Raw genomic sequence first — 19,884 nt, 5'->3', positions numbered from 1 at the left:
CGTGAATTATTTAAAAAAAAAAACAGGTTTAAGCAAATTTAAGAAGCCCCCATGCCCCCCCCCCGTGTGTGTTGGGGAATTTACCAGCTGTCCCTCCCTGAATTTGCCGCAGCTCCGATCCTAACTCAGCCCGCAGCCACTTCACCCCCCCGCCCGGCTAATTTTCACCCCCCCTGCTCTGTGTGGCCCCCCCCTCCCTGTTCCCCCCCCCCCTTTTAAAACCAGGCAGCAGAAACTTCTCCATGCAGCGGGCAGCGCAGAGGCAGCAACAGGGCTAGTGCGCATGCGCAGTTCCGCAGGGCTCCTGTACTAGCGCAGTCTGGACAGGGCGCAGCTCGCTACGCGCCAGCCGGGCGCGGGCAGCAGCTGGTTCCTGCGCCTCCCTGCGCAGCCCCGGGCAGGAGCAGCGGTGAGGATGGGAGGGTGCAAAACTGAGGGCCCCAGCAACTTGTGGGTCGCGGGATTGGGAGGGGTCAGGGGCTGATTAATTGCTGGGCAGGGTGGTGGGTGGAGAGTTTTGGGGGGAGGCAGGAGACATTCTGGGGGCAGCTCTTTGTCACTCCCTCCCACTGGGGGGGGCAGAGGGAAACCCCCCCCTGCCCTTCCTCCCCCACATGCACAACCACCTGTCTCTTGGATCACACGGTGGGGGGGCTCATGCTGTGGGCGAGGGATGCCACCGCTGCCACCATTGCGCCTTGTCTAGCAGCACCTGGCACAGCTGGGCCTGGCAGCCCTGCAACCCGCCTGACTACAGGCCCTGCTGTTCCAGGAAAGGCAACGCCTCCTCGCTGCTGCTGGAGCAAGATAAGGGGAGTGGGTCGAAGCTGCCAGCTGGAGGAAGCTACTTGCTCAGAGACCAGTTTGACATCTGTAGTGTGTGTGTGGGGCGGGGGGAATTTAATCAGGGGCATAACTAGGTTTGCCAACTTTTCCAGCCACCTCCATTTGGGGGCCTTGGAAGCCCAGGCAGGAAAACACCAGCCCCTGGGGACTTTGGTGAGGGAGGTGGGACTGATGTTGCCCTTTCTCGTGGTTTTGCTCTGGGAGGGGAGAGATGATTTATGGATTTGAAATTGGCAGTTGCTTTCTGTACATGGATTTGTATTTCTTTCCCTGGTCAGCGCTCCATGCATCTGCTCCTTGTCGGCTGGCTGTGGCGGGATTAATCGGTTCGTTTTAGCAGAGGAAGGTCTGATTAGGTAGGTGCTTTAAATTGTCCAGCAGCAGCTTGGCTGCTGTGCAGGAGAGCTGCCACGCCCAGCTGAACAAAACCCACTGCACCTTAATCTGAGAGCAAGCATCTGATAGAGCCCCCAGCCTGGGACTTCTGAGGCTTAGTGCATGAGCCTCGACTGCTTGAGCTAGAAGCCAGCTGGCTTGCAGCTAAGGCAGAGCAAATTCATTCATTCATTCTGTCTGTCACTCGCTCACCTAAGTGTCGCTAGATGGGACAGCGAACCATACCCAGCAGGTGTGTGAGTTACACCTCCACTTACAGGCTGTGTCTACACTGGCCACTTATTCCGGAAAATCAGCTGCTTTTCCGGAATAACTTGCCAGCTGTCTACACTGGCCTCTTGAATTTCCGGAAAAGCACTGACGATCTACTGTAAGAAATCAGCCGCTTTTCCGGAAATACTATGCTGCTCCTGTTCGGGCAAAAGTCCTTTTTCCAGAAAACTGTTCCGGAAAAGGGCCAGTGTAGACAGCACAGTAGTGTTTTCCGCAAAAAAGCCCTGATTGCGAAAATGACGATCGGGGCTTTTTTGCGGAAAAGCGCGTCTACATTGGCACGGACGCTTTTCCAGAAAAAGTGCTTTTCCGGAAAAGCATCTTGCCAATGTAGATGCGCTTTTTCCGGAAATACTTATGACAGGAAACTGTTCCGTTTTAAGCATTTCCGGAAAATCATGCCAGTGTAGACGTAGCCACTGGGAATAGTTCCAGTCCTGAGCCTGCTCCTGCAATCCCTTACTGATGGGAGGAGTGTTTGCTGTGGTTTTGGGTCTTGCAAAGGAGCACCTTTGGGTGAGTGGCTGTAAGGAAAGATCCCCCTGGGCTCAGGCTCACCCCTCATTACCCACAGAGCTCTTGTTGCTAATCAGAAGGGGTGACCCCGGCAGGTTGCATGCATCTTCTCCCCCCCCCCCCCCCCCACACACACACACAGAACTTGGCAGGAAGCAGAATTTCCCATTTAGCGCCATATGGGAAAGAGGTGGGCAGCCCTCAGTGGAGAAAGAACAGGTTAAGAGGACTATTTAGAAAAGCTGGACGAGCACAAGTCCATGGGGCTGGATCTAATGCACCTGAGGGAGTTGGCTTGCCGACGCTTGCTCCCCCGCCGGAGCCCGGCGGGATCGCCGCACAGCTGGGAGCGGCGCAGCGTGCCAAGCAGGGAGGGGAAGGGGGCGGGGCTGGCAGGGAGGGGGGAGGAAAGCAGAGCTGGGGGGGGATTGGGGGCTGTGGGGCTGGAGGGGAGGATGAGGGGGGCTGAAGGAAGGGGGAAGGAAAGCAGCGCTGGTAGGAGGGGGGTGTCTGGGGGGCTGTGGGGCTGGCCGAACTGCCATGGAGGGAGGGGCTGGCCGGAAGGGGGGTGGGAAGCAGAGCTGCGGGGGGATCGGAGGCTGTAGGAGAGGATGGGGGGCCCAGCAGAAATGGGGGAGGAGGGGGGTGGGAAGCAGTGCTGGCGGGGGGGGGGGTGTCCGGGGGGCCGTGGGGCTGGCCGGCAGGAAGAGGGGTTGGGAAGCAGAGCTGGGGGGGAGGATCGGGGGCCGTGGGGCTGGACAGGAGGGGGGGGGGCGGGAAGAAGACCTGGCGAGGGAGCAGGGGGTGCAGCCACTGGCTGCAGCCAAACCCCAAAGGGCCACTTGCCACTGCTTGCTCCCACGGCGGGACCCAGCTGAGCACCGCTCAGGTGGGCCCGGTGGGACAGGAAGGGGGGCGGGGCGGTGATGTACACGGCCAGGGGGCGGGGCCGTGAACATCACCGCTCCCCTTCCCCTCCTGCTGTGGTACTCGGCTGAGTGCTGTGCCTCTCAGCCGGGCCACCAGCAGGGCAAGGGGCTGTTTGGGCTCCCCTGGGGTGGGAGGGCAAGGGAGGGCGGTGATGTACACGGCCCCGAGCCGTGTACGTCACCACCCGGCAGCCCGGCTTGAGCAGGCAGCACTCAGCCATGTGCCACGGCGGGAGGGAAGGAAAATGGGGGGCGGGGAGAGATGGAGGGGAGAGAGAGGCAGGAGGGGAAGAAGAGAAAGAGATAGAGAGAGAGAGGGCGGAGGCGGAGGAGAGCTGAGAGAGCGGGGGAGGCAGTAGGGAGAGAGCGAGCTCAGGAGAGAAGACCGGAAAATCCCGTATTATGACGGGCTAATTGGCTAGTTTCATTAGTGTGCCCTCAAATAATTTTTTTTACATGTACTCTGACCCCCCCCCCCCATTAGCCACACCTCTGGGGGTAATACTTTTGGGGCAGTTTGGACACATGACCAGAAATAAAAGGTGTCCTGTGAACCCCCCCCCCCCCCCCCCAGGACTTTTCCCACTGTCCTCTTACCAACAGGGATTAGTTCAGCCCTCACCAACCCACCCCCCCATGCAAGTATCCTGCAATTCCTTTAACCCAATGTGTGTGACATTAACTCGTGCTGCCCCCGACTCCTCCCTAGGCCAGCCTCATTGCCCCGACCCGGCTGTGCTGCCCCCAACCCACCCCCCTCCCCTTCCCAAGCCGGACCCGGTGAGGCTAGGCCGGGCCAGCCGCGTTGCCCCAGACTCCGGACCAGGCCAGCTGTGCTGCTCCCGCCCCCAACCCGCCCCCCGAACCCAGCCGTACTGCCCCCCGAGCCCAGCTGCATTGCTCCCATCCCCTGCCCGGAGGCGGGCACACCCCCCGCCTTCCCGCCCGAGGTTTAAACTTACCTCGCTTGCTGGAGAGGCGGGGGTGACGATTCTGCTCCCTGCCGCCTGTTTCTGTGGGGTCCTAAGATCCGCCAGTTTTAGCCACGCATGCGTGGCAAACCCTGCGCAGTGTCCGTTCCCCAGCGCACCAGGGCGGCCCTTTGAAACATTAGGGTGTGCCTGGGCACACCTGGCACTCCCCGTGCACACACCAATAGTTTTCCTCCTGCTCCGCGTCCTGCACAGCTTACTCTCCTGCCTCTTTGTTTCCTGCTAGGAAAGAAAAAAAGAGATGCTGGTGTGGATTATAGGATTGTCCTGGGCAAAAACCGGAGAGAAATCATTCTCATTGCAAATAGGATTAATCCCTGCACACAGCATTTAAGGGAGGCAATGTGAGACACTCAGCTGGCTTAAGTTTCCTGTCCCCAGTAAAATAGCTATGAGTTTTCCCACTGACTTCAGGGGGTGGAAGATCACAATTAAGCCAGTTCTCAGTGATTTTTTTTTTAAATCCTCCTCCTACTTAATATTCACGGGAGGTTTTTTCCTTTTTCGGTGATGGGAAATTAATATAGTTTTAGACTGATCTGCCTTTTTTTTGTGTAGACTTTGTTTCAACCATAAAGTACAGGATGATTTCTGTCACTCCATAATATGTAAATGAGTTCACTGAACAATGAATTTCTTCTATTTACTTAATTTGTCCTCTGTAACCTTCTGTTCCTCAAGCTCCAGGATCCAGCTTCTCATAATCCTAACTTACTAGGTTAATCATAGAATCATTAAATCCTAGGGCTGGAAGAGAGCCCTGAGTTAACTTGTTGCTTTGTGTTTTTTCTCTCCCTGTCTCTAGAAGAAGTTTCAGTGAAGATGAAGGTGCTCTTGTTCTCTGACAGCTCCGGATTCAGCTCCCCTCTGCTTGGCTTTAGTCTTTATTTTGTAACTTTTTATGTTAACGAGTTGGAACCAGGTAGGAATCCTCACTGTGTGTGCTGCTTCCTACAGGGTTTATTTAGGCCCCCGAGCCTACGGTGTTTTATAAATGGGCTTAATTTTGCACACTGTGTGTAGGCCTATTGAAGTCAACGGAACTAATCCCAGTGTGTAAGCATAAGCACAGAACAGATGCAGGATCTTGGGCCATGCCCGTATTTATGCACTGGAGGTCAATATTCTGGCATTCGATTTGGTGGGTCTAGTCAAGACCCGCTAAATCAGGGTTGGGCAAAATATGGCCCTGGGGCTGGATGCAGCCCACCAAGCCACCGGATCTGGCCTGTGGAGCATTCTGCCGGGACCCTCAGGCACGCAGCTGCCAGTGGTTTAAAGTGCAGTCCCTTGACTTTGATGCTCCCGCTCATGCATAAGCCCTCTTGCGCAAGAATACTTGCGCAAGAGGGCCAGTGTAGACAGGAATCTTTCTCTGCTCTGCAGGCAGGGGGGAAACTTCGTGTGATCTTCCCGCTCCCAACCCTCAGCTCCTATTAGCCAGAAACAACCAGCCAATAAGAACTGACCTCAGCCAATCTCTCAGCTCCTATTGGCTGGAAACAGCCAGCCAATCAGAGCTGAGAGATTGGCCTGAGAGCTGGGGGCAGAGCAAGCCTCTTCCCTCCCCACTGCCACCACCGTCCCCTCCCCCCCCCACACACACCTGGAGCTGAGTGTGGAGGGAATGGGCTGCAGCAAGAAGGGAGCCCAGCTTGCCTTGGGGGTGCTGCAGGGCTGCTGGCTCAGGTAAGCGCCACCCAGCCAGAGCTGGCCTCTGGCACCTTGCCCCTCCCTCCCCCCAACTCCCTCCCCCAGGTCACCATCCAAACCCTCTGCCCCAGGTCACAACCCCCTCCTTCACCCAAACACCCTCTCAGGCCCCACACCGTCTCCTGCACCTTAGTCCCTTACCCCATGTGCCTTTCTGTCCCCAGCCTCCATCCTAGACCCCACACCCCCTCCACAGAAAAGTGCAGCCCTTGATCAAAATCTTGGAGTGGCCCCCTCTCCCCCCCACCAAAAATTATTGCCCACTCCTGTGCTAAATCAAACATTGACAGCACCTCCCCTGGCAGTCGCGAGGAGTGAGGGAAGCTGACTTAAAAAGGGAGCATTTACTCCTATCAGCCTCCCACTGTGAAGATTGTGCCAAATTCAGCTTAAGGTTCTGTCAATTCCAGCTATGTTGTTTACATTGGCACCCTTTTCTGTAAAAGGGATGCTAATGAGACACTTCGGAATTGCAAATGCCGTGGGGGATTTAAATATCCCCCGCGGCATTTGCATGAACATGGCTGCTGCTTTTTTTCCGGCTCGGGGTTTTGCCGGAGAAAAGCACCAGTCTAGACGGGATCTTGCGGAAAATAAACCCTTTTCTGGAAGATCCCTTATTCCTACTTTCAAGTTTTGCGCAAAAACTTGCCGCCTGGTTACACTGGCCGCGAGAATTTGCGCAAGAACACTGACTTTGTAATGTACAAAATCAGTGCTGCTTGTGCAAATACTTTGATGCTCCCGCTCATGCATAAGCCCTCTTGCGCAAGAATACTTGCGCAAGAGGGCCAGTGTAGACAGGAATGTTCATTTCTTGCGCAAGAAAGCCCTCTGGCTAAAATGGAGCTTTCTTGCGTTGGAGCTTTCTTGCGCAAGAGAGCGTCTATACTGGGCACGGATGCTTTTGTGCAAAAGCACATCTTTTGCGCAAAGGCACATGCCAGTATAGACGCTCTCTTGCACAAATACTTCTAACAGAAAAACTTTTCCGTTAAAAGTATTTGCGCAAAATCTTTTCAATCTAGATGCAGCCAGTGAGTAAAACAGGGCTTGTCTTGTGTGTGTCATATACATAGGCTCTTCTCTCGGTATTTCTTTTCCGTGTCTTCTGGTGCATAGCTCAGTTCAAAGTGCTTGGCCCGGACCAGCCGGTCACAGCCGTCGTGGATGGAGAGATCGTGTTACTCTGTCACCTGAACCCCCGGAAGAACGCTGAGAACATGGAGGTGACGTGGTTCCGGTCCCAGCTCTCCCCGTTCGTGCATCGCTATAGTGCTGGGAAGGACGAGTACGGGCAGCAGATGCCAGAGTACCAGGGGAGGACAGAACTCCTGAGGGACGGTCTCCCCAGTGGGAGTGTTGCCTTGAGAATTTCCCGCGTCAGACTCTCTGACGAAGGGCAGTACAGCTGTTTTGTTCAGGATGGCAGCAACTATGAGGAGGCCCTGCTCGAACTAAAGGTGGCAGGTGAGTAGCCTGGCTCTATATTGCCTTCAGGGATGGAGCTGAGTGATTTAAGGAGCTTGTGATAGAGATGTAGCCGTGTTAGCGTATGTCTACACTACAGCGCTAATTCGAACTAATTTAGTTCGAATTAGTTAATTTGAACTAAGCTAATTCGAACTAACGCATCCAGACTAAAAAACTAGTTCGAATTAGCGTTTTCCTAATTCGAACTAGCATGTCCACATTAAGTGGACCCTGAGCCGGGGTTAAGGATGGCCGGAAGCGGTGCCGGCAGGGCATCAGATGAGGACTTAGAGCGTGGAGCTGCTGCCTCAGGCTTGCCGAAGGCTGTGCTTAAAGGGACCCGACCCCCACCCTGGACAGACAGTTCTCAGGGGTGCCCCGCTTGCAAAGCAGTCCTGGCTTGGAGTGCCCAGAGTACCCACACTGGGCACATCACAGCACTCGGCCATCAGACCGGCTGCACTTGCCGCAGGCTGCCATCTGGGGAGAGGGGGCAATTGGGCTGCAGGAGAGCTTCCACCCCCAGAAGCCCACAGAGCCAGCCCAGTCCTCCCCATCGGGGGCTCGTACCCCATTCCTCCCTCACCTCCTTCCACTTTCCCTTCCCGTGTTTTCAAAAATAGAATCTCTCTTTATTGAACAAAACTCGGGGAGACTGGGAAAAGGAGGTGGGAGAGGGGAGGGCAACTAAAATGATCAGAGGTTTGGAAGAGGTCCCATATGAAGAGAAGCTAAAGAGACTGGGACTTTTCAGTTTAGAAAAGAGGAGACTGAGGGGGGATAGGATAGAGGTCTATAAAAGCATGAGTTGGGTGGAGAGGGTGCATAAAGAAAAGTTCTTCATTAGTTCCCATAATAGAAGGACTAGAGGACACCAAAGGAAAGGAATGGGTAGCAGGCTTCAAACTAGTAACAGAAAGTTGTTCTTCACAAAGCAAAGAGTCAACCTGTGGAACTCCTTGCTGCAGGAGGCTGTGAAGGCTACAACTAGAACAGAGTTTAAAGGGAAGTGAGATCAAGTCATGGAGGTTGGGTCCATGGAGTGCTATTAGCCAGGGGGTAGGAGTGGTGTCCCTGCCTGAAGTTTGTGGAAGGCTGGAGAGGGATGGCACGAGACAAATGGCTTGGTCACTGTCTTCGGTCCATCCCCTCCAGGGTCCCTAGGGTTGGCTGCTCTCGGCAAACAGGCTACTGGGCTAGATGGACCTTTGGTCTGACCCAGTACGGCCATTGTAAGCTCAGGGCTCAGGGTCGGGGGTCTCAGTGGACCACCTTGATTTTTATGCACACCTGCTCCTGGGTGGCCAGGCTGGCAGCTCTCGTGCCCTAGACGGCCACTTTCCTGTGCCTAGTGCGGAGGTCGTGGACGAGGTCCACGATGTCCGCACTAGACCAGGCGGGTGCCCGCCTCTTGCGGTCCCGGGCAAGCTCCCGGGAACCGCCAGCCTGGTCCCGGAAGAGGGGGAAGGCTGGGGGGCATCGGGTGGGTGGCTCGATCCGTGCCAGGTGCAGGGTCTGCTGGCTGGGTGCTGGCAGGCTTGCACCTGGCACGTGCACCGTAGCCAGCCCGTGCCCCTTTAAGAGGTCCGGGGCCGGGAGGGGGGCATACGAGTTTCCCTGGTGTTGGCCAGAGTGGCCACCAGGGAAAGCTGGGGAGGGCTAGCCTCCCACTAGTTCGTATTAAGGGGCTACACACCCCTTAATTCGAACTAGTAAGTTCGAACTAGGCTTAGTCCTCGTACAATGAGGTTTACCTAGTTCGAACTAAGCGCTCCGCTAGTTCGAATTAAGTTCGAACTAGCGGAGCGCTAGTGTAGTGCCTATCAAAGTTAATTCGTCTGTTAGTTCGAATTAACTTTGTAGTGTAGACATACCCTTAGTCTGGTCTAGCTGAAACAAAAGACAGGACTATGCAGCACTTTAAAGACTAACAAGATGGTTTATTAGGTGATGAGCTTTCGTGGGCCAGACCCACTTCCTCAGATCAATATGTGGAAGAAAATCTGTACAACCATATATACCAAAGTGATACAAATAAAAAAATGAATGCATGTGAACTTGACAAATCAAATTTTAGAACAGAGTGGGGACAAGGGGAGAAGGTTAGTGTCTGTGAGGTACTGACATAGGGGTGATAATTGGGGAAGCTATCTTTGTAATGGGTGAGATAATTAGAGTCTTTGTTTAAACCCATACATAAAGTGTCAAATTTAAGCATGAATGACAATTCTGAAGCTTCTCGTTGAAGTTTGGAGTTAGTCTCTTTGAAGCAATATGCATGTTTTAAGGTCATTGAGGGAATGGTCAGTCTGGCTGAAATGGCAAGCAACAGCTTTCTCTCTGTGAGAGAGTCTTTATGTATGTTTTGTGGGCATTGATTCCTTGGCGAAGTGTCTGAGACGTTTGTCCAGTGTACATAGCAGACAGACACTTTAGGCACATGATGGCATAAATTATATTTCTGGATGAACAGGAATATGTGTTCTTGATCTTGTAACTGGCACGGTTAGGTCCAATAATGGCGTCAGCAGAGTAAATATATGGACAAAGCTGGCACTGGGGTTTGTTGCAAGGGAAAGTTCCAGGGTTGGTATGTCCTGTGGCTGTTGGTAAGAATCATCCTGAGGTTAGGTGGTTGTCTATAGGAGATTATGGGTCTGTCTCCCAGAGCCTGTCAGAGTGTAGTATCCTGTTCCAGTATAGGTTGTAGTTTATTAATAATGCGTTGGACGGGCTTAAGTTGGGGGCTATAGGTGATAAGTGGTGTTCTATTGTTGGTTTTCCTGGGTCTGTCTTGAAGTAGATGGTTTCTGGATATTCGTCTGGCTCTTTCAATTTGTTTTTTTATTTCTCCGGGTGGGTAATTGAGGTTTAAAAATGCTTGGTAGAGATCCTGAAGTTTCTGGTCTCTGTCAGTGGGATTAGAGCAGATGCGATTGTATCGAAGGGCTTGGCTATAGATGATGGATCGTGTGGTGTGTTCTGGATGGGAGCTGGAGGCATGTAGGTAACTGTAGGAGTCAGTGGGTTTTCTGTAGAGAGTGATGTCTAATTTACCATTGGTGATTTGTACTGTGGTATCCAGGAAATGGATCTCTCGTATAGAATGGTCCAGGCTGAGATTGATGGTGGGGTGTAGGTTGTTAAAGTCTCTGTGGAATGTCTCCAGTGTTTCTTGGCCATGGGTCCAGATCATAAAGATGTCATTGATATAGTGTAAGTCGAGAAGGGGTAAAAGGGGTTGGGATCTGAGGAAACGTTCTAAGTCAGCCATAAAGATGTTAGCGTACTGTGGGGCCATGCGGGTATCCATGGCTGTGATGCTGATCTGGAGGTATAAGTTGTCCCCAAATTGGAAATAATTGTGGGTGAGAACAAAGTTACACAGGTCTGCTACTAGATTGGCAGTGGTATCCTCTGGGATAGTGTTTCTGATTGCTTGTAATCTGTCTTCATGTGGGATGTTGGTGTAGAGAGCTTCTACATCCATGGTAGCAAGGATGGCGTTATCAGGGAGGTTATCGACGTTTTGTAGTTTTCTCAGGAAGTCAGTAGTATCTCTGAGATAGCTGGGAGTGTTGGTTGCGTAGGGTTTGAGAAGAGAGTCTACATAGCTGGATAATCCAGTAGTGAGCGTGCCGATACCTGAGATGATGGGGCGTCTAGGGTGTCCAGGTTTATGGATTTTGGGAAGCAGATAGAACAATCCTGGTCAGGGTTCAGAAGGTATGTCTGTGTAGATTTGGTCCCGAGTAGAGGTAGGGAATTTTTTAAGGAGACAGTGTAGTTTCTTTTGGAATTCTGAAGTAGGATCAAAGGAATCCTGTAAAATGTGGTGTTGGAAAGTTGTCTAGTTGCCTCCTGGTCATAGTTGGAGTTATTCATAATGAGCACAGCATCCCCTTTGTCAGCTGGTTTGATTACAATGTCCGGGTTGTTTTTGAGACTCTGGATGGCATAGTGTTGAGCACAGCTGAGATTGGATGTTGCTTGTTGTTTGTGAATAATGTCAGTCTGTACATTTTTGCGGAAGCATTGTATATAGAAAGCCAGGTTGTAATTCTGACCATCGGGGGAGTCCATATAGAATTGTTTTTCTTTTGGTGTTGATAGGGGGGATCTGGTAGGTCAGATTGATGTTCATTAGTAGTTCATAAGGAGCTTGGTGTCGCGTGAGTTTATTTTCCACCCTGTGTGGGGGTCTTTGTACTGCCGAGGTCCTCCATCCCCACGAATCAGTTCTTCCAAAATACCAGCGCAGTTAGTACGAATGGGACACAGCACTTACAAAGCCAGGCAAATCCATCTCCAGCCCTTTGTGCCTGGTCAATCTTTACGACAGGCAGGAAACTCCACCTCCCCCCCCCTTCTTCATTGGGTCCAGCCAGGAGCAAGTCTCCCTGTTGTGGGCCGGAAGCCCTGAGTCTCGGCGCCCGGTGCCTCAGCAGCCCCACGTGGGGTGGAGAGTGAGTGCCGGTGCCCCAAACTCCTTCATGATACAGGCAGGGCCAGATTAAAAAAGGGGCTTCAGGGCTAAGGGAGGCCCCACAAAAGGGTGCCAAAAGTGCAGATCTTTTTGTGAGGCCCCCTTAGCCCAGGGCTCTGGGCTGCAGGCACTATAGGCCCTGTGTGATACCGGGCCCTGCCTGGCTGAGATTGCGGGGAGGTGGCTCTATATGCTGCTGTCTCCCCTGTTGGGCTGGAGCCATGTTGCTGTAGGTGCCAGGGAAAATTCCATCCCCACATCACTCTCGCCTGCTGGTTCCGCCCCCGTAGCTCCCATTGGCTGGCGATGCCAGCCAATGGGAGCAGAGGGGGCAGTGCTTACAGGTGAGTGCAGGGCAACATGGCTCACACAGTCACTTGCTTCTCCCACCGCCACCAAAGGGGAACTGCTGCAAGCAAGCACCCCACACCACATCCCTCTGCTCCACCCCAAGCTCCCTCCTGCACCCTAACTCCCTCCTAGACCCCACATCCCAGCCCTGTTCTACACCTGCACTCCTGCCCAGTCCCCACCCCAACCTCCTGTCCTGATCCCCCTCTTGCACCCCAGTCTCCTTGGCTTGCAGCCCCAGCCCCATTGAGAGCCCAGGCCTCAATTCGGAGCCCTCACCCTCTCCCGCATCCAACCTCTTCCTGCACTCTGAACTCCTCATCTTTGGCCCCACCCTGGAGTGTAAAGCTGCCACAAAATCCAGTAGCTCCGGGCTGCCAGAGTTTTAATCCGGCCCCAACTACAGGTAAGTGGAGTGAGGATTTCCCCTAATGGATTTTTCTGTGGGTCCATGGTCCCTGACAGAAAAATGGTTCCCCGCCCCCTGCTGTATGACCTCTGCCATCAGCATTCTCTGTAGAGCAGTGCTTGTCACCAGGACCACAGCCCTGACCGTTAACCTACTAACACTACACTGGTGAGTTACCGACTGGCAGCGATGGGGACGTTCCACGGCTGGTCATCCCAGGACCACATCACAAGCCCTTCCCACCGGTCCGAGCCGGCTTCCTGGCCCAAACACCATGCTCCTTTGCATGACGCTGCATCAGGAAAAGCCTCTTTTCCCAAATAGTGCTAGAAGAGGCGGCAGCAACAATTTTTCGCCTCTATCATGGCAGCAGGCTTCCAAAGCCACCTGGTTTTGGGACACCCCAGGAAGTGCAGTAGCCTCTGTATGCTAGTGAGTTCCCGGCCTCCGACATACACCAATACCCACCCTCCACGCTATGCAGAATTCTCTTTTGGGTGCTGTTCATTTCCTGATGGGAATGCCAGTGCGTCACAGTAGAAAACAGGCCACCAGCTCCTACTCCTGTGAGGGGACTTGGAATATTCTATCCATGGTCTGTCGCCGAGGCAGGAAAGTGACTTGTACCAAATGTGAAGTCAGTTGGAGAAGAGGCTTCTGAATTTTTACACCTTCATCAACCATCATCTGTTTTGCCCCCTTCAAGAAGAGAATAAAACACTGAAATAACATCTGATTTCCTGGATTCACACAGTTAAAACTAATGCCCGGCACTGAGTTTTCATCTCCTGAGGTACTTGATGTTCTATAAAAATGCCCTTCCAGGTGCCAGTAACAGCATCCGTGATAGTGGGACTGACCTACACAGCCTTCACTTTCACTGGAATTAGTTACACAAACTAGTCACAATGGCGATTCCTAACCTATGGGCATTAGATACTCCACATTTGAAAGAGTATCTAGTGATCCACTAGATCTAGGACTTCCTGGAGTCCCCTTGTGGAAATGCCTTTCTTTCTGGTGAAGGCTGCATAAAGAATGTGGGGATTACAGTGGATGAGAAGTCGGATACGAGTCAACAGGGCGCCCTTGTAGCCAAGAAAGCTAATGGCATATTGGGGTGCATTAGGAGGAACATTGTCAGCAGATCTAGGGAAGTGATTATTCCCCTTTATTCGGCTCTGGTGATACCACATCTAGAGTGTTGCATCCAGTTCTGGGGCCCCCACTATAGAAAGGATGTGGACGCATTGGAGAGGGTCCAGCGGAGGGCAACCAAAACGATTAGGGGGCTGGAGCACATCACCTAGGAGAAGAGACTTGAGGGATTTGGGCTTATTTAGTCGGCAGAAGAGAAGAGTGAGGGGGGATTTGATAGCAGCCTTCAACTTCCTGACGGGAGATTCCAAAGAGGATGGAGAGAGACTGTTCTCAGTAGTGACAGATGGCAGAACAAGGAGCAATGGTCTCAAGTTGCAGTGTGAGAGGTCTAGGTTGGATATTAGGAAAAACTATTTCCCTAGGAGGGTGGGGAAGCACTGGAATGGGTTACCTAGGCAGGGGATGGAAGCTCCATCCCTAGAGGTTTGTAAGTCGCAGCTTGACAAAGCCCTGGCTGGGATGATTGAGTTGGGTTTGGTCCTACTTTGGGCAGGGGGCTGGATTTAATGACTCCTGAGGTCTCTTCCAGCCCTGGGATTCTATGATTCTAAGCTGGAAGGAGGAAACTGGGGGGGGATGTTCTGCACTGTTATGGCCAGTCAAGAGGCAGTTCAGAAGGGTCATGCACAAAAATGTCCAGCTACTCCTCCCCTTCCTCTCTGACACCGTAGGTGCAGGGCGAGGCAGAACAGATTGAATTCGATCAAAGAGCAGCCATTTCCCCTGAGGATACATGTGAAAAACAAGGTTTATTTTCTCAGTTTTAAAAAATTCTGCTAGTGCTCCGCTAAACTGGCAATTAAAGGAGATCATAGGGTCCCGAAATGCTCTGCGAGATTAAACAATACCGAGGAGAAAGGCTCCATGAAGTAATTACAGCTTCTTGTCCATGTAGTTTCCTGAGTCCGTGACCACTGGGAATCAATGGAAATCTTAAAGGATTTTTCTCTGTGGCTCAATATGTGCATAACTCATCGTGGATTTATTCATTTGTCTCTAGCTTCAGGCTCTGCTCCTCACATCTCAGTGGAGGATTACCAGGACGGAGGGATCCGGGTGGTGTGCCGATCAGCCAGGTGGTACCCAGAGCCCGAGGTGCTGTGGAGAGATCACCGGGGACAGCCCTTGCCTTCATTCTCTCCAACAAAAACCCAAGTAGCCAGTCACCTGTATGAAATACAAACTTCCATCATCATAACCGAAGATTCAAATCCAAACTTCTCTTGCTTGGTCAGGAACACCCGCCTCAGCCAAGAAAAGGAATCAACATTATTTTATATCTCGGGTCAGTAGCCATTAAAACCCCACAAACATTTATTTGTGTGTATGTGTGTGTGTGTGTGTGTGTGTGTGTGTATGTATATATATATATATATATATATATATATATATATATATATATATATATATATATATATATATATATATATATTTATTTATCAACAGAAAAAGACAATTATTGTCTGATGTTGATTGCATGTGTATTCTCTGCAACATACAACACAAAACACTTACAATTAAAAACATATGTTGCCAGAATTCTGTTTATAACTATACAAAATGAGGCATCACAGACTTAGGCTGTGTCTACACTTGCAGCTTCTTGCGCGAGTAATATGCAAATGAGGCTAAGCGTGGAATATCACCGAGCCTCATTTGCATACCTAATGACCCACCATTTTTTTCAGAAGAGGCTCTTGCGTTAGAAGGAGCATCTACACTGCGCCGCCTTGCGCAAGAAAAACCCTCTTGTACAATGCCGTTACACCTATTACTTTTCAGGAAGAACGGCATTGCGCAAGAGGGTTTTTCTTGCGCAAGAAGGGGCAGTGTAGATGTTCCTTCTTGCGCAAAACCTCTTCTGAAAAAAATGGTGGCTCATTAGGTATGCAAATGAGGCTGGGCGATATTCCATGCTTAGCCACATTTGCATATTACTCACGCAAGAAGCTGCGAGTGTAAACATAGCCTTGGGGTATGTCTACACTAGTCCCCTAATTTGAACTAGGGAGGCTAATGTAGGCATTTGAAGTTGCAAATCAAGCCCGGGATTTAAATATCACACGCTTGATTTGCATCTTCCTGGCCAGTCGCTATTTTTTTTTTTTTTTAATTTACAAGTCCAGACTAACTGACCACATCTACATGTGGCAGGGACCCGGTAGTTCGAAATGAAGCCCTAGTTCGAACTACCTGTTATTCCTCCTGGAATGAGGTTTCAGGCAACATGAATTTCAAAAAGCCCGATGGTTAAAATGGCCATCAGAGCTGTCTTGCGCAAGAGAGCGTCTCCACTGGCATGGATGCTCTTGCGCAAAAGCACATCTCTTGCAGAAAAGCACATGCCAGTGTAGACGCTCTCTTGTGCAACTACTTTAACGCAAGAACTCTTGTGCGAAAGTTTTTGCGCAAGATCACGCCAGTGTAGACGTAGCCTTGGTGTTTCAGGCCCTCAGAAAGGGGCCCCACCACCAGGTACAAATACCTATTCCCAGCCTCTCTCACTTCGCTGGGTTTGGAACCCATGTCCCTGGTCTATCGAGTGCTACTTAGTTGATGGCGAATCCCTCGGTCATAAAACAGTTCCACTTCCTTGATTTACATAATCAGGGTAACACTTTATTCTCCCTGCCTAAATAATAGAGAAACTGGGGATCCCACAGCAGCCAAAGTGACCATTTGGGCTGTTGTGAGCTCATAGTAGGCGGGGTGGATGTTCCTACGCAAACAAGATCAGCCCCTGAAGTCTTTTTGCACAACTCACCACAGTTCACCACCAGATGTCAGGGTAGAGCTCATCCTGACTCTACTTACACAAGGTTAAGGAGAATAATTTTTCTCATTCCTCCTTGTAACAGCCTTTTAAGTACTTGAAAGCTGCTATCATGTCCCCTCTGTTGTCTCTTTTCCAAACTAAACAAACCCAATTTTTCTCATACATCTCATACATCCCCCATAGAGCATATTTTCTAGATCTTTAACACTCTGATCCGGCCCACAGACTCCATTTGGATACTTTCTGTTTATATCCTGCTGCCTGTGCCACCAAATTTCCAGGCAGCAGGTTCCTATTTAAATGGCTCACGGTTGTGGTGCTACCTCATCAGAGGCCAGAGCCACAAGCCTTTTAAATAGCTGCAGCAACCCCAGGCGGCTGCCAGGCAACGCAATAGCAGCGGTGCCAGGAGCTGTGAGCCCTTTGCTGTGTGTTTCATTCAAAGACTCGAACCCCAGACAACTGTAGAGGAAGTCTAGCCCCCAGCCCTGTCACTTCTACGCAGGCCCCGCCCCTTCCCGGGGAGGAGCCAGCCATTAACCAGCACAAAAGTTAAATATCCCCTCCCCTGTGAAAATTATTTCCAGCCTCTGGACTAGAGAGTGTTGCCTCTCATTGCATAAGAAGCTGGGAACCAAACCAGGGTCACTTCTGCCCCAGTGTCCAAATTTGATCACTGTCTTAGCTGGCAACGCCTTTCACGTGTGTTCCTGGTGTTTTATGCAGTGCTAGTGGGGTCATTTCTTCCTATGTTTCCGAGTCGTCCTGCTGGGGTTGGCATCATACGAAACAGAATCATTTGCCATTTGTCCCTGCTCCCAAAGTAACGTGTGTCCCCTGGGGGTTTGTTTTTCAGAGCCGTTTTTCCCCAGGGTGAATCCCTGGATCGTGGTGACGTGTGTGGTCCTGGTGGCGTTGGCTGGTTCTTTTGGCCTCAGTGCTTATTTCTTCAAAATCAAAGGTAAATTTAGGAGCAGGAAATGCAGTGTAATTTGTGAGAGTTTTTTACAATGCGCGACTTAATACTGGGCCAGATGTGGGAGCAGATTGCATAAGAAGCTGGGAACCAAACCAGCTGGCAACACTCCCCAGCAGCACTTCCCCTTTGATACAGCAGGGTGGCAGCCTGCATCAGCTCCTGGCTTCAGGCACAGAGGAAGTCTTCCCCCAGGACCTGATTGCAGTTCGTTGCTCTTTGCCCACTCCCCACCCACCTTGGCAGTGGTGCATTGCCATTGGAGCCTCCCCGTAATGGATCTGGGGAACCTTAAAAAAGAGGAGACTAAGGGGAGATAGGATCGAGGTCTATAACATCATGACTGGTGTGGAAAAAGTCAACATGGAAAAATTATTTACTTATTCCCACAATATAAGAACTAGGGGTCACCAAATGAAATTAATAGGCAGTGGGTTTAAAACAAACAAAAGGAAGTTTTTCAATGCTGACAGCATGCAGTCAACCTGTGGAACTCCTTGCCAGAGGATGTGGTGAAGGCAGGACTTTAGCAGGGTTAAAAAAAGAGCTAGATAGATTCATGGAGATTAGATGGCTATTAGTCAGGATGGACAGGAATGGTGTCTTTAGCCTCTGTTTCTCTGGAGGTGGGTGACAGAGAGGAGGGATCGTGTGAGGATTACCTGTTGTGTTCTCTCCCTCTGAGGCATCTGGTATTGGCCACTGTCGGCAGACAGGATACTGGGCTAGATGGGCTGTTGGTCTGACCCAGTATGTCCGTTCTAATGAACCCAGGCGTGGGACTGAGGTGACTCCTTGTATCAGTGTGTTGTGCAAGATACACTCGTGTCCCGAATGCAGAAGACTGTGACATTTGCATGTACGGATAGAGAGAGTGGGATGGACTTGAAAGGAGGAAATGAGGCAACGGGTCTGGATCAGCGCCCCCAATCGAAGCAGTTGTATTTGCGTCCTGCTTCCAGTCTTCCGTCTCCCAGTTCTCTGGAATCATTTAGGTCTGTCTGGTGTCTCTCAAGACTCTGCAAAGCCAAGAGCTGGCCCTGAGCGCTGCTTGGTTAGCTGGTACATATCCATCATGCCTCTGATTTCGCCGCTCCCGTCTGTTTCAGGCAAAAGCTTCAGAGAGGTAGCCAAGTTAGTCTGTAACAGGAAGAACTTAAAAAACAACAAAGTAGCACCTTAAAAACTAACAAAACATGTAGATGGTTTCATAAGCTTTCGTGGGCACAGCCCACTTCTTCAGATGACTGGAGAAGTCTGGATCCAAGAATAAATAAGGGAGGGAGAGGGAAGAAAAAGGGGGGGGAAAGAGAGAGACAGACAGTGAATAGATGTTTCAAGTAGTTATAAGAGGCTGATAAGAACAATTAGCATCTCCATTGTTTGTTTGGTTAAGTCATTAAGATGTGGAAGGTAGTGTGTGAGCCAGCCAATGTCCCTGTTCATCCCATTTGCATAAGAATTAAACTTGTAATTGAAGTTAAATTCCAGCCCTTCCCTGAGTATGTGGCTTGGGGAATTGGCCTAAAACAACACAGTGACTTGGAGGTCCATTCACAAGTGCCCAGGCAGATTAAAGTATTCTCCAACACATTTTTGTGTATTGCTTTTTCTGCCATGTACATTGGCCAAACTGGACAGTCTCTATGGGAAATAATTAATGGACACAAATCAGATATCTGAAATTTCTGAAGTGGCCCCTTTTAAAAATTATTGCCCACCCCTGAACTAGCTGGTTTGATATTGATCTGGGCCAAAAGATAGGGAAGGTTTTTCTGAAGCAGGTTATATGGAATCAAGAGATTCGGACTTTCTCGTTCCCCACCATTCTGCACTCTAACACAGTGTTGGAAGCGTGCCACACTAATGAGCCCTGCGTTTGATTTTTAGCGTTGTACTTGGATGGTTTTCAGGCTGTATTTAAGCTCCCGAAGCTGTTCCTGGCTTTCTTGATTCTGCTTTGCGGCTACGTCTACACAACAAGGTTTTTGCACAAAACCCCGGGGAGTTTCCACACCTCAAGTGTGTTTTTGTGCAAGGAAATAGACAGTAAAACGGCAGAACAGAGGGCTTTTTGCAGTGTAGGTAAACCACCTTCTACGAGGTATAACTCCTTTTTGCACTACAGCTCTTGCTGTGGACGCTCCAGAAGGGTTTTTGCACAAAAAAAGCCCTAACCCTAACCCTAACCATTCTGTGAATGGCAGTCAGAGCTTTCTTCTGCAAGAGCATCCACGTAGTGTAGACGCTCTCTTGCGCAAATGCGCATCGCGAAAGCGAGGCACTTTGAAGTGTGGACGTGCTTCGGCACAAGAAGTTTTGCGCAAGCTGTCTTCCACAAAAGACTTCTTGCGCAAAAATTCTGCAGTGTAGACGTAGCCTGAGTGTCCTGGCCTAGTGGTGCTGGGCTAATTTACACAAACATAGACCCACAATGAGACCCAGAACATAAGAACGGCCGTACTGGGTCAGACCAAAGGTCTAGCCCAGTAGCCTGTCTGCCGACAGTAGCCAGCGTCAGGGGCACCAGAGGGGGTGGACCGAAGACAATGACCAAACGATTTGTCTCGTGCCATCCATCTCCAGC

General features: G+C 50.9%; 1 protein-coding gene and 1 pseudogene across 3 annotated transcripts in view; one reads left to right on the top strand and one right to left on the bottom strand.

Annotated features, from left to right (window-relative positions):
- Positions 1-280: 280 nt before the first annotated feature.
- Positions 281-19,884, top strand: part of LOC102460230 (butyrophilin subfamily 1 member A1-like) — a 31,341-nt gene continuing 11,737 nt past the window's right edge. The window contains exons 1-6 of one of the 3 annotated variants that reach the window (XM_075914048.2): positions 281-409; positions 1,125-1,202; positions 4,761-4,874; positions 6,788-7,135; positions 14,546-14,830; positions 17,178-17,282. In XM_075914048.2, coding sequence (XP_075770163.2) covers positions 4,775-4,874; positions 6,788-7,135; positions 14,546-14,830; positions 17,178-17,282 — 838 coding nt within the window. In that variant the 5' untranslated portion in view covers positions 281-409; positions 1,125-1,202; positions 4,761-4,774. Of the gene's footprint in view, positions 410-1,124; positions 1,203-4,757; positions 4,875-6,787; positions 7,136-14,545; positions 14,831-17,177; positions 17,283-19,884 lie in introns of all 3 variants that reach the window. The other 2 variants (XM_075914047.2, XM_075914049.2) reach the window with 2 other exon arrangements.
- Positions 9,813-11,221, bottom strand: LOC149522141 (uncharacterized; annotated as a pseudogene).

This window comes from Pelodiscus sinensis, chromosome 19 (assembly GCF_052426305.1).
Source record: "Pelodiscus sinensis isolate ZL-2025 chromosome 19, ASM5242630v1, whole genome shotgun sequence".
NCBI classification, from domain to species: domain Eukaryota; kingdom Metazoa; phylum Chordata; order Testudines; family Trionychidae; genus Pelodiscus; species Pelodiscus sinensis.
Note: the sequence above shows the minus strand (reverse complement) of the source record. Positions and strands in the feature narration are given on the sequence as shown.